Source organism: Notolepis coatsorum, assembly GCF_963971535.1.
Source record: "Notolepis coatsorum genome assembly, chromosome: 1".
Lineage (NCBI taxonomy): Eukaryota > Metazoa > Chordata > Actinopteri > Aulopiformes > Paralepididae > Notolepis > Notolepis coatsorum.
In genome coordinates, this window is record NC_140165.1 from 117,810,817 (window position 1) to 117,823,568 (window position 12,752).

The following is a 12,752-nucleotide window of genomic DNA, read 5'->3' on the forward strand; positions in this document are numbered from 1 at the left end:
TGAATGTCCCGTGACTAAGACGGGGAGGACGTGACCCTCTTGCGCCGCCCCTGTGCCTCAAATAGATCCGCTATCAACTCTATCTTTAATCTTTCAAAATGTTCAGTTGCTATCGCTATTAGCTCTATCTTTAATTTTTCAAAATGTACAGTTGCTATTGCATGCACTCATCTGTGTTTCACCACACACATGAGTGCATGCTTACCAACTGTCCGTCTGCAACACTACTATCACCGACATCTAAGAAGGGAGATCCCCCCTTGAACGGCCCTTCTAAGGTTTCTCTCCTCCACATTGCCTGTGGAGCTTTTTTCCCCTATTGTTAGGTTTTAGTGAGTTTTTCCTTACCTTCGCGTGGGGTATGTCTGGGAGTGCTTGCATTCTTTCATTTATTTGCATTCATCTAAAAAATGTTTGGACCCTATGGTGTTCTTGTTCTGTTCTTGACTTATTGTTATGTTGTCTTCTTGACTTGTTTAAAGAAGACCTGTACGGCCCATGGGGACATTAACTTGTGTTGTCGGGCCCTATAAATAAATTTGATTTGATTTGATTTGATACCCTGCTGTACCATGCTTGTACCTAACCTGCTTAACAAAAAGGCTAACGAGTAACCTGCTTCCTGAGTCTTATTACTACACCTCTACCTACATACAAAATACTACGTACGTACAACATAACAATTGGCGACGAGGATGTTGAACCGGGGAATTTTTTAACTGACATTTTTACTGCAGGAGAGATGGCTAATTTACATGTGCCTTCTCCGACGTCGTTTTTACCATGCCCTGGGGAACCTACTATGCCGTTCAAGACTTGGCACCAGATGTTCAAGAATTACATGCTGGTAATAAATGCGACTGGAAATTGTTGGTCCGAAGCTCGGAAGAGAGCTACCCTTCTACATTGTCTTGGTACCGAGGGTCAGCGGATTTTCTACACATTGCCAGATACAGGTGATTCTGTGGCTAACGCCGTGGCAGCGCTGGATGCACATTTTACTCCATTTTACACGATCAGAAAGCGTGCACAAGCACCGCATGAAAGCATTGCACAATACGTTGTTGTTTTGCGTGACCTAGCTACCAGATGTGACTTTGATAATAAAATTGAGGAAAATCTCCGGGATCAGTTGATTGAACATGTAGCTAGCCCACGGATAAGGGAACGTCTACTGCCTGAACCAGGTTTGACGCTGGACAAGGCTATCAATCTAGCTATGCAGTTTGAAGCAGCTGCACTCCACGCTAAAGCTATGAGTACAGAGCGTGCGGCTCCAGTACAGGCCGTGACGCCGCGGTCTCAGAATAATTTCAAGAAACGGGACTGGCAGCGCTCCCATCCAGCTGAACCTGCTGATGCTACTGATTCTGCTTCCACTCGCTCTTGCTACCGATGTGGTTCGGGGAGCCACCTGGCGAACTCTTCACAATGTCCAGCGGTAAAAGTGACTTGCAAATTATGCCAGAAAACAGGACATTTTGCTCGTGTCTGCCGTGCTAAAACACAGTCGGTGAGTACAGTGGAAATTCCTGAAACTACAGTGCTATGCTTGGAAGCTTCTGACATTACAAAAATGATTGTATGCAATGTGCATGTACACACACCTACTACCCAGGCTCAGGAATTGAGACTGGTTGTGGACACAGGTTCAGCAGTATCCATAATGCCACTTTTATGTCTACTTATGAGAAATACTTCAGTGAAACTACCCTATCTGCACCTACTGTTTGGCTGGTGTCGTACACCAAGGCTAGCATACCTGTCATGGGGTGCCTACAGGCTCAGGTGAGGAGAGACAATGTCACGGTCCCTGCTACATTTTACGCTGTGGATAAAGGAACTCCCCTGCTGGGAATGGACCTGTTGACTTCACTCCACCTCTGCATTAGTGGAACTACTGTCCTCCCCTCCTCCGCTCCTACGCCGTCTACACCTGCCCTTGTGATGGCTACTACTGTCACAGCTCCTACGGCATTTGGCTGTGCAAAAGGCTTTGTGCATTGTGTAAAAATTTACCCTACTGTTAAGCCAGTGCACCAGAAATTACGCCGCTTGCCTTTCGCGGTCAGGGACGCTGTCTCTACTGAACTGTAGCGACTACTGGAAGCAAGTGTCATCGAGAGGGTGGACGCTTCTCCCTGGGTGTCACCGATCGTGGTGACACAGAGGAAAAACGGTGGAATCCGCATGTGCGTGGACCTCCGTGAACCGAACAAGGCTGTGGTTATGGACTGTTACCCACTGCCACACATGGATGAACTACTCTCCAACCTGCGGGGAGCAAAAGTGTTCTCCACGATTGACCTGGCAAATGCATACTACCAGGTACCGTTGCATGAGGAGAGCCGTGACCTTACCGCATTTATCACGCACGAGGGCCTGTTCAGGTTCTGTAGGGTCCCGTACGGTCTGGCTTCGGCGCCCTCTGCCTTCCAGAAAATTATGGCTACAATTCTCAAGGACAGTCCAGGCGTTCAAAGCTACTTTGACGACCTGATCATCTACGGTCCTACCGCTGCCGTCCACGATCAAAACCTGAAGACGGTGCGGCGGAGGCTAGATGATGCTGGCCTAATGCTCAATGAGGATACATGTCACTTCAACAAGCCCTCCCTTCGCTACCTGGGACACATCATCTCAGCTGATCTGAAAGCTCCTGCTCCCTCCGATGCTGTTTCCCTGTGTTCCTTTCTAGGACTGGTATCCTGGTACTCAAAGTTTCTGCCAAATTTTGCGACAGTCGTAGCCCCTATGCGTGAGTGTGTGAGCGCTACAGACACCTTCACATGGACTGACGCTGCGCAAAACAGTTTTGATCAAGTCAAACAGCTACTGGTAAACAGCCCAGCTCTCGCTCTGTTTGACCCTGCTCTCCACACAGTGATCTCCACTGATGCAAGTGACTACGGTTTGGGTGGGCTATTCACTCAATTTCATGCAGATGGCACTGAGAAAGTGGTGGCCTTTGCATCTCATACACTCTCGCCGACAGAGCGAAGATATTCAACTGTGGAGAAGGTACTTATGGGGACGACGGTTTACTCTCCGTACCGAGCATCAGGCTCTCACCACGCTGCTCACGACAAAGGTTGCCCGGTGGTCAGCATGTCTCCTCTGCGATATAGTCTACAGACCCGGATCACAAAATTACACGGCTGACTGCCTCTCACGCCTTCCCCTGCCTGCTTCTACTGACTCTGCTATGGATGTGGAGCCCAAGATAGTAGCACACATCGCTGCTACACTCAGTGCCCTGTCGGTGACTGAGTTTGGGGCTGCTTGCTCTACCTGCCCTGAAGTGACTGCACTGCGTGGTCAGATTAACAGGGGTTGGCCTCACTCAGCGAAATCAGTGAGCCAAGATCTGATCGCATACTTCAAGATCAGAGAGGAACTATCAGTCAAGGACAATTACGTCCTCAGAGGCAACCGCCTCATCGCTCCAGTGTCCTTACGCCATACTGTACACTGCTCACACTGGCACACGAGAGCCACCAGGGGGTCGTACGCACTAAGCAGCGTCTGCGGGATCTCTATTGGTGGCCGAAGATGGACGCTCAGGTTCAGGCCGACATATCCAAATTTGTCTCTTGTCAGTCTAATGACAAGACGGCCAGGTTTTATTTTGCACCACTACAGCCAGTTCCACTGCCAGACGGCCCGTGGAAGAAGCTAGGCCTCGACATAGTCGGGCCCTTCGAGTCAGTTGTGCCAGCCTGCCGTTACGCGATCACGCTGACGGACTACTATTCTAAGTGGCCAGAGGTAGCTTTTTCTCACAACGCTACAACTACGGATGTAACCAAGTTCCTAACCTCTGTGTTCGGTCGCCATGGTAACCCAGAGAGCGTCGTCACAGACAATGGACCTCAATTCACATCAGCAGCCTTCGCCGAGTACCTCAAGGAAAGAGACATTGCTCACAATCGGATTTCCGTTTACTATCCGGCGGCTAATGGTGCTGTTGAACGCTTCCATCGTGTTCTGAGGAGTTGCATTCAGACAGCGATCCAGCAGTCTCAACCGTGGAAAGAGGCTGTGTTGGGTTGTCTGCAAATATACAGAGCCACTCCCCACGCCACCACTGGTGTTTCACCACATGAACTGCTTTACGGTCGTAAAATGCGCACCAAACTGGACGTACTGCCCTTGCAGCCTACTGTGAGTTCACAGGACGAGACTGTGAGAGAAACGGTCCAAAACAAGCAAGCCAAAATGAAGCGCTACACAGATGCTAAGCGTGGCGCTTGTGCACCTGTTTTTTGGGAGGGGGAGAGAGTCAGGATTAGAACACCACATCACGTCCCCAAAGCACACCCGAGATACAGTGCACCAATGACAGTGAAAAAGAAGATTGGCAAAAGCACCTTTCTGCTCAGTGATGGAAAGAAATGGAACGCATCCCGTCTGGCTCACACTTCGAACACTCCAGATGAGCAGGACTTAGGGATCCGCCCTGCCATGACAGCGCTCAGTGGTCACACTCCTACACAGTCGTGTGCATATATAATTATATCTTGATAATGATTGAATAACCTGTGCTCCCTTTGTTTAATGATTACCTTGAGTTACCCGTTTTGTGAAAGAAAAAAAAAGTGAAAAATTTGCATAATGCTGAGTAGCAAGTAACATTCTTTCACAGAGAAGGGAGATGTTGTGTCCTCTAACATTACATGTTGAAGCTGTACTCCCAAGAGTCTCCACATGGGGCGTAGATAATAGAATGATGTTATGCTAGGAAGTGAAGAAGAAGAGCTAGATGATGATACCCTGCTGTACCATGCTTGTACCTAACCTGCTTAACTAGGCTGACCAAACGTCCTCTTTTGCCCGGACATGTCCTCTTTTCACGCCCTGTCTGGGGCGTCCGGGGGGGGTTTATTAATTCATCGAAATGTCCGGGGTTTCACTGTTTTTCAGTTTCAGTTTCACGGCCCTTTGCGAGCATCTGAAGGCTCGGGCTGCATTTTTCGCCGAACATATAAATGACCGAATTAAAGCGCTATTCGTTGCCGTTCGAATGCCATCTGGATCACCAAAATCCGTGCCTCGGTTCTCGAGTTACATGCCGATATGTCAGGCATGCGACTTTTTACATGGCATTATCCAACCGGACTCCCGGAGAAGCATGCAGCTGCAGAGCCGCAGAGCCAGCGGCGCTCTCTGGGCCGCGCTGACGGCCGCGCTGTGAGGCAATAGTATCCAGCTGCAGGACGAGAGCACCAACACTCTCAGGACCGCAACACTTTAAGGACCCACACTTTAAGGACCCTCGCTTCCATTGGCTGATTTGGGTCACATGACCGTCCCACCCAATGGCTGAATTGGAGTATTGCACTGCGGGATTGATTGATTGATTGATTGATTGATTGAAAACTTTATTAACAGCAGAATGGGTACAGTACAGCTCAATACACACAATTGTTAAGGGGATGCAGACCAGAGAAAGACCTCAAAGCAGTACTGTTACATTTGTGACATACAGTAAATATATACAAGGGGGAGGGAACTGTACATTTATGATGAATTGAAAATGGGGGACCCTGATGTAAACAAGACTTGCGCGATTTTGCGCGCCGCGTGGGAGCAAATACATATTCGGTTGCAAAAAGATGTCCCACGGTCTCGTCTATGGCCGTGAATATTTTCACGCGGATCGGAATCACAGCGTGCCCGTGGCACACTTTACCGTTTCGGCGAGTTTATTCCACGCTATGTCCTCTTTTTTGGAAATCAAAATATGGTCACCCTATGCTTAACTAAAAGGCTAACAAGTAATCTGCTTCCTGAGTCTTATTACTACACCTCTACCTACATACAAAATACTACGTACGTACAACATAACAGTAGCCTGCAATGGCCCGTAGCTGCTCCTAGCATGAATGCTAGCAGTGTTGTTGTTGACATTAGTGCCCACGCTACTAGGGGGAGTGGCACTGCTTGTAGTCGTGTTATTATTCAGATTAGTGACAGTGCTGCTGTGGCCCGAACTGGCACATCCTCCCGCGCTGCCCGCTTTCTCACAATTCTCCGACCCAGCTGTCGTACTTAAAAAAAATATGTCTGATGTCCATAATTATCCATTATATTTAGCTACGCTAGCGTTTCAAAGATAGGAAGAGAGGGTGATCTTAATTGATTATAAACCCTGCCCTCTTTTCTTGATCCTCCAATCGCACACTGTTGAACTTTGAATCTATACCAAGGTGCGTTGAAGCTGTGCTGGCAGCTCGTGGTGGTGACCCAGCATCTTTCCTTTAATTTGTCACCTGTCTGTATGTAATATGATAATTTCTTTATCTCTCTGGAATCGTGCAGAGTTAAAGAGAGCTCGGGGGACGTCTACTCTGCCTTTAACCGACTCGTCTTCTTTCCAGGCAGAGTTCAACACAATGAACGAGAGGTCTGAGAAAGAGAGAGAAGAGGGCAGACGGAGATTGGCAGAGAAAGACAAACTACTGGGCAGGAGAGCGCTGCAGATCAATACTTTACAAGGTTTGAAAAAGAATAGAGCGCAAAAAAGCGTACCTTTTCAAATCTGCTTTCAATCTCTGATCCTGTTTTGTATTGTTTGTTTTCCATTGTTATGTCTTTAATTTAATCCATTTTGTTCATTGTTTTGATTTTACTGCCCTTTTTTCTTTGTAAAGTGTCTTTGAGTTCCCTGAAAAGCGCTTGTAAATTATTATTATTATTATTATTATTATTATTATTATTATTATTATTATTATTATTATTATTATTACAATATTATTATTATTATTATTATTAGTAGTAGTAGTAGTAGTAGTAGTAGTAGTAGTAGTAGTAGTAGTAGTAGTAGTAGTAGTAGTAGTAGTAGTAGTAGTAGTAGTAATAGTATTATTCTTATTAGTAGTAGTAGTAGTAGTAGTAGTAGTAGTAGTAGTAGTAGTAGTAGTAGTAGTAGGGCCGTATTAACGACCGGGCCGACCGGGCCGCGGCCCGTGGGCCTCTAGTGATGAGGGGCCTCAAAAAAAAAAGAAAAAAAAAATTAAAGATTTTTTTTTAATTTTTTTTTGAGGCCCCTCGTCACTAGAGGCCCCAAATTTTTTTTTATTTTTTTTTAACTTTAATTTTTTATTGTTTGAGGCCACTCGTCACTATAGAGGCCTTTTGGAGGCCCCTCGTCACAAGAGGCCCCACATTTTTTTTTAATTTTTTTAACTTTAATTTTTAATTTTTTTTGAGGCCGCTCGTCACTCGAGGCCTTTTGGAGGCCCCTCGTCACTAGAGGCCTTTTTATTTTTATTTATCCTTTATTTATCCAGGAATGTCCCATTGAGATACAAGATCTCTTCTTCCAGGGAGTCCTGACCAACACAGCACACAACAAGTTTCAACATAAAACAGGGCATTAAACAAAAAACATACAATTCAAATATAAATACAGAGGGTCATTTGTGCAGTGGCAAGGAGCATAATCACATCAACAATAGCATCAGGTAAAACAGTTACATGTTTCATGAAGGGCTAATCGTAGCATACCTTTAAAAGCATTCACAGTAGGAAGTGCCTGTAGACAAAGTTTCACTTGCAGCGTATTCCATAAAAAGGGAGCATAGTGGGAGAATGCAGCTTTACCAAGCTCTGACTGCATCAAAGGAACATTTAACAGCATCCCATTTGCTGCTCGTCTGGTATTAAAAAAGCAAGTATAAAAGGACAGAAGTCTGGAGATATATAAGGGCAGCTTACCTAGCAATGACTTAAGGATAAAAATCAACATGTGTGATTGTCTTCTTTGGTACAGAGAGGACCATCCTAATTGTCGTATTCGATTTATGTAGAATAATCTTCAGGACGAGGAGATAGCGTTTATATATTTATTCAAAGGTAAGCATCGTTCAGCATGAGTGTAACTCCATTCACGGCTGGCAGCCAACTGACTGTCAGGACCCCTGGTCAGGTATACATAAGCAAGGTGCGCCTGGCGCGCCTGTCGTAAATGATATACTCACAGCATGAATAATATAGTAAAGATATATTCAAAGCATGAATATTACATCCTCCTTCTTTTAAAGAAAGCTTAATGAGCTATGAACAAAATTGAAATTAAGAAGGGTTGTGCAATACTCTGTAAGAGTTTCTTTGTAAACAATAACAAGTGCGTTACCTGTGTCAGGGCCAGGCAATGTAAACAGGTAGGATTAATATGTTAAACATAAAGATTCATGTATCAAGGTATTACAGTTCGTATTGTGTGCCCTCTTATTCTGGATAGTCTGCTTTAATATTTGAATACTTCAGCTGTGAATAAGGTATGTATTCATGGCTTATTTGGTCGTGTCTCAACACTCTTACCATATGCAGTTCTTATTTGTAGAAGTAGCTTGCTAACAAAATGGGAATATATCGACAATTAAGCAAGGTAAGTAGGTCATAGATTCAACACATATAGTAAGTCATCATTTCAGCATACATTAATATTTGTTACATTTCACCACCCCTTTTTTATTTATTTTTTTTTTCAATGGGGCAAATGGTGTTATAATAGGGCAGCGATCCGCCTGCACCCTGTACATTTATAGGTCTAGAATGTCCTGAGGCTTCACTGCTCGGCCGGATCTGGTGTAGTATGAAGCTGAGTTCTCTTCTGAGTCCTCTGGCAGTTCAGGGTCGTTGGTCTCCGGCGGTTGATCGACGCTCTCTGGACTTGGCATACCGTCGCTGTCCTGGAAGTGTTCCTCTTTTGTGTCCCTCAGGTGCCTGCGGTCGCGGCGGTATTCGCGTCCATCTTGGGTGCGAACGTGGTATGACCGCGCAGTGTCGGCTGGTTGTATGACTACTGCTGGCGTCCAAGTTCTTGTAGCCTGACAGATTCACCACAATGTAGTGGGGGCAGCGGTCTAGCTGACCTGTCATAGTATTTCTTCTGGTGCTGTTGTCTCTGCACTCGCTTGTCATGTCCATCTTTTTGGCTTACTACCCCTGGCCGCAGCTGTTGGTTGGTGCTCGGGAGGGTTGAGCGTAGCCTGCGGCTCATCAACAGCTGTGCCAGCGATTTGAAGTTGTCGACTGGGGTGTTACGATATTCCAGGAGGCTTAGGTACGGGTCTCTTCCGTCTGCCTTAGCCTTGTCCATGAGTGATTTTGCCGTCTTCACGGTTCTCTCCGCTAGTCCGTTGCTTTGCGGATAGTGTGGGCTTGACGTGACGTGTGTGAACTCCCACGACTTGGCGAATGCCTCGAACTCTTTAGACTTGTATTGTGGTCTGTTGTCTGAGACTATGGTCTCTGGGACGCCATGCCTGGCACAGGCTGCCTTTAGCTTGTGGATAACAGCTGCCGATGTGGTGCTGTGAAGTCTGTCTAGTTCGAAGAATCTGCTGTAGTAGTCGACGGTCACAACATAGTCCTGGTTGTTCCAGTTAAAGAGATCTGTCCCTACAACCTGCCAGGGGCGGTCTGGGATACGATGAGGCATCATGGGCTCCTTGGTGTTTGATGGGCGGCGCTCTTGGCATATTGAGCACTTCTCCACGACTTGCTCTATATGTCTACCCATTCCAGGCCAGAACATGATGTCTCGTGCTCTCAGTTTGCATTTTTCCATTCCCATGTGGCCTGCATGGATCTTGATCAGCATATCTCCTCTGAGGCTGGTAGGGATGACTATTTTCTCCCCCTTGAAAATTATTCCATTCGTCTTGGATAGTTCATCTCTGTGATTCCAGTATTCGGTGATGTTCTGGGGGCATTGTTTTCTTTACTCAGGCCATCCCTCCAGGATAGCCTGGCTGAGCAGCTTTAGCTGTGTGTCATTGTCTGTCGTTTCTCTGATCTCCTGTAGCCTGTCGTCGTGTACAGGTAAGCTGTTGTACACCATGTGTACCTGAAGGTCCATCCCTTCACTGAGACCGTCGTCGTGAGAGGTGAGTGATTTCCTGGACAGCGTGTCTGCTACTGGGATGTCTTTCCCAGGGCGGTGCACGATCGTGAAGTTGTACTTGTGTAGTTGCAGTATCATCCTCTGTAACCGCGGTGGGGCTGCGGCGATCGGCTTCTTCATGATCGACTCCAGGGGCTTGTGGTCAGATTGCACCATAACATGGCGACCGTAGGCATATTGGTGGAAACGTTTGAATCCATAAAGGACTGCGTACATCTCCTTTTCGATTTGTGCATAGTTGACCTCGCTGTCCGTGAGTGATCTGGATGCGTAGCTAATGGGCCTTCCTTCCTGCATCAGCACAGCACCCAGACCATACTTTGATGCGTCCACTTGTAAACTGAGCTCCTTATCTGGGTCAAAGTAGATGAGGACTGGCCCAGGTTCACTGGTAAGTATGTCTTTCATCTTTTGGAATGCAGCGTCGTGCTGCGCGTCCCACAGGAACTCATTCGATTGTTTAAGCAGCTGTCTCATGGGTGCGTTGATCTTGGAGAGGCTCGGGGCGAACTTCGCCAGATAGTTGACCATACCTAGCACGGTCTCCAGTTCTGCACGGCTCTTCGGCGCCTCCATCTCCTTGATGGCAGCTATCTTGCCTGGGTCAGGCTTCATGCCGTCAGCTGAAAGGATGTGCCCGAAGTAGCTCACTTCGGTGGCTCCGATGGTGCACTTGTCTGCGTTGAGCCGAACGCCTCTCTCCCGTGATCTCACCATCATTGCATGTAGGTTCTTATCGTGTTCCTCTCTGGTCGCGCCATATACAAGGATGTCGTCTACTATAGCTGCTACTCCGTTCAGTCCCTCGTATGTCTCGTCGATTTTTCGTTGGAACTCGTCTTGGGCAGAAGCGAGCCCAAATGGTAATCGTAGGAATCTGTACCGTCCAAACGGTGTGTTGAACGTCGTCAGCTTCGATGATTCTGTGGAGAGCTTGATGGACCAGTATCCCGACCTTGCATCCAGTACGCTGAAATAGCGTGCGCCTGTTAGTCTGGGTGTGATGTCCTCTAGTGTCGGCAGAGGGTAGTGCGGGCGCTTGATAGCCTTGTTTAGCTCCTTAGGATCCAAACATAGTCTGAGCTTGCCTGTGCGTGGTTTCTCAACAATGACCAGTGCACTGACCCACTCCGTTGGTTCGATGATTCTAGCGATGATCTGTGTGTCTTCCATACTCTGTAGCTCCTTCTTTAGTCGGCCACGCAGGGCGATCGGTGTCCTTCTCAGTGGGCAGACTACTGGCGTGGCGTCTGGGTCTATATGGATGTGACACTCTCCTGGGAATAGTCCTATCCCTTTAAACACATCGTGGTATTCTTCCATGATGGTCTGTTTATCTGTGTGTGCATTTACTGACAACACTAGTTTAATGAGGTCCATATTCAGGCATGCCTGTAAACCTAGAACTGGGGGTGCCTGAGTGTCTACTATGTAAAAGTCTAACAACATGCCACGCTCTTTGTATTTACACTTTAACGTGCATGTGCCCTTTACCACTAGCTTCTCTCCACCATATCCTGTCAGTCTGCGTGAAGTAGGCTGTATTTTGCGTTTATCTTGTAAACTGTGATACTCTCTCAAAGGAATTACATTTACTTGTGCACCTGTGTCTAACTTAAATTTAAGCTCTGTGCCCTGTTTTCCTACTTGTATGTCTGCGAACGCTTGTTCTGTTGCATCAAACCGTCTGTCTGTCACGGTGTCTACATACAGTTCGTCTGACTCTTCTCCTGACTCAGAGCGCATGCTAATCTCGTGTACTGACTTTTTCTGAAAACTACCGGCCCTGCAGACTTTGGCAAAGTGGTTCCATTTTCCACACTTCGTGCACTGTTTTCCCCTAGCTACACAGTTATCCCCTTCCTTGTGAGCTCTACCCCCACAGTATCCACAGTTCTTACGTGTGTCTGTGTCGCTCGCTCTGTTCGCTCTCTCTGTCCACTCTGCTCTGGGGCGATATCTCTGAGCGCTATACTTCTGTTCCTGTCTGTGCACCTCGTGCACGAGCTGCTCCTGCGCGCTGCTCGTGGCGCCAGTAAAGCTCTTTATCTGTGATTGTGCTAGCTCGTGGGCTCTAGCTATATCTACCGCTTTCTCTAACGACAAGTCTGATCCAACGTTTAATAGTTTCTCTCTTACTTTTGCTGAGTGTATGCCAAACACTATGCGGTCTCTAACCATCTCATCATTGTTCACATATGCACAGTCTTTCACCAGTAGCTTCAATGCAGTGACAAATTGTTCGAATGACTCGCTCGGTTGCTGGGTTTTCTCATGGAATTTGTACCTGGCGAAAATTGTGTTCCTCCTTGGAAGTACGTATGCTTCGAAATTGTCATAGTAGCTCTTCAATACCTCTTCACTGAATAATAATAATAATAATAGATTGGATTTGTAATGCACTTTTTGTTCGCTGGGATCCCAAAGTGCTAGTCATAGACTGAGAGTCCATGTGTTGTGAATGTCTCTCCCTCTTTCTCCGCTCCACAATAGCAGGTAGCTACATTTCTCGTCCTCTCCTTTCTTCTTGAGTGGGCCCGAAAACATCAACTCTGCATGCTGCCTGAACTTCTTCCATTCTCCCGGTAAGTCCAGAGAATCCCAATTCATCCGTGGCGACGGGACTCCGTTGATATCCATGTTCACCCCGCTTCTGACACCATGTCGTATTCGATTTATGTAGAATAATCTTCAGGACGAGGAGATAGCGTTTATATATTTATTCAAAGGTAAGCATCGTTCAGCATGAGTGTAACTCCATTCACGGCTGGCAGCCAACTGACTGTCAGGACCCCTGGTCAGGTATACATAAGCAAGGTGCGCCTGGCGCGCCTGTCGT

General features: G+C 46.9%; 1 protein-coding gene across 1 annotated transcript in view; it reads left to right on the plus strand.

The window, feature by feature from the left end:
• Nucleotides 1–12,752, plus strand: part of rpgrip1 (RPGR interacting protein 1) — a gene marked incomplete at its 3' end in the record, with an annotated part of 80,488 nt that overhangs the window by 22,490 nt on the left and 45,246 nt on the right. Inside the window, exon 15 of the mRNA XM_084337973.1 lies at nucleotides 6,381–6,498. Coding sequence (XP_084194099.1) covers nucleotides 6,381–6,498 — 118 coding nt within the window. The remainder of the gene's footprint in view (nucleotides 1–6,380; nucleotides 6,499–12,752) is intronic.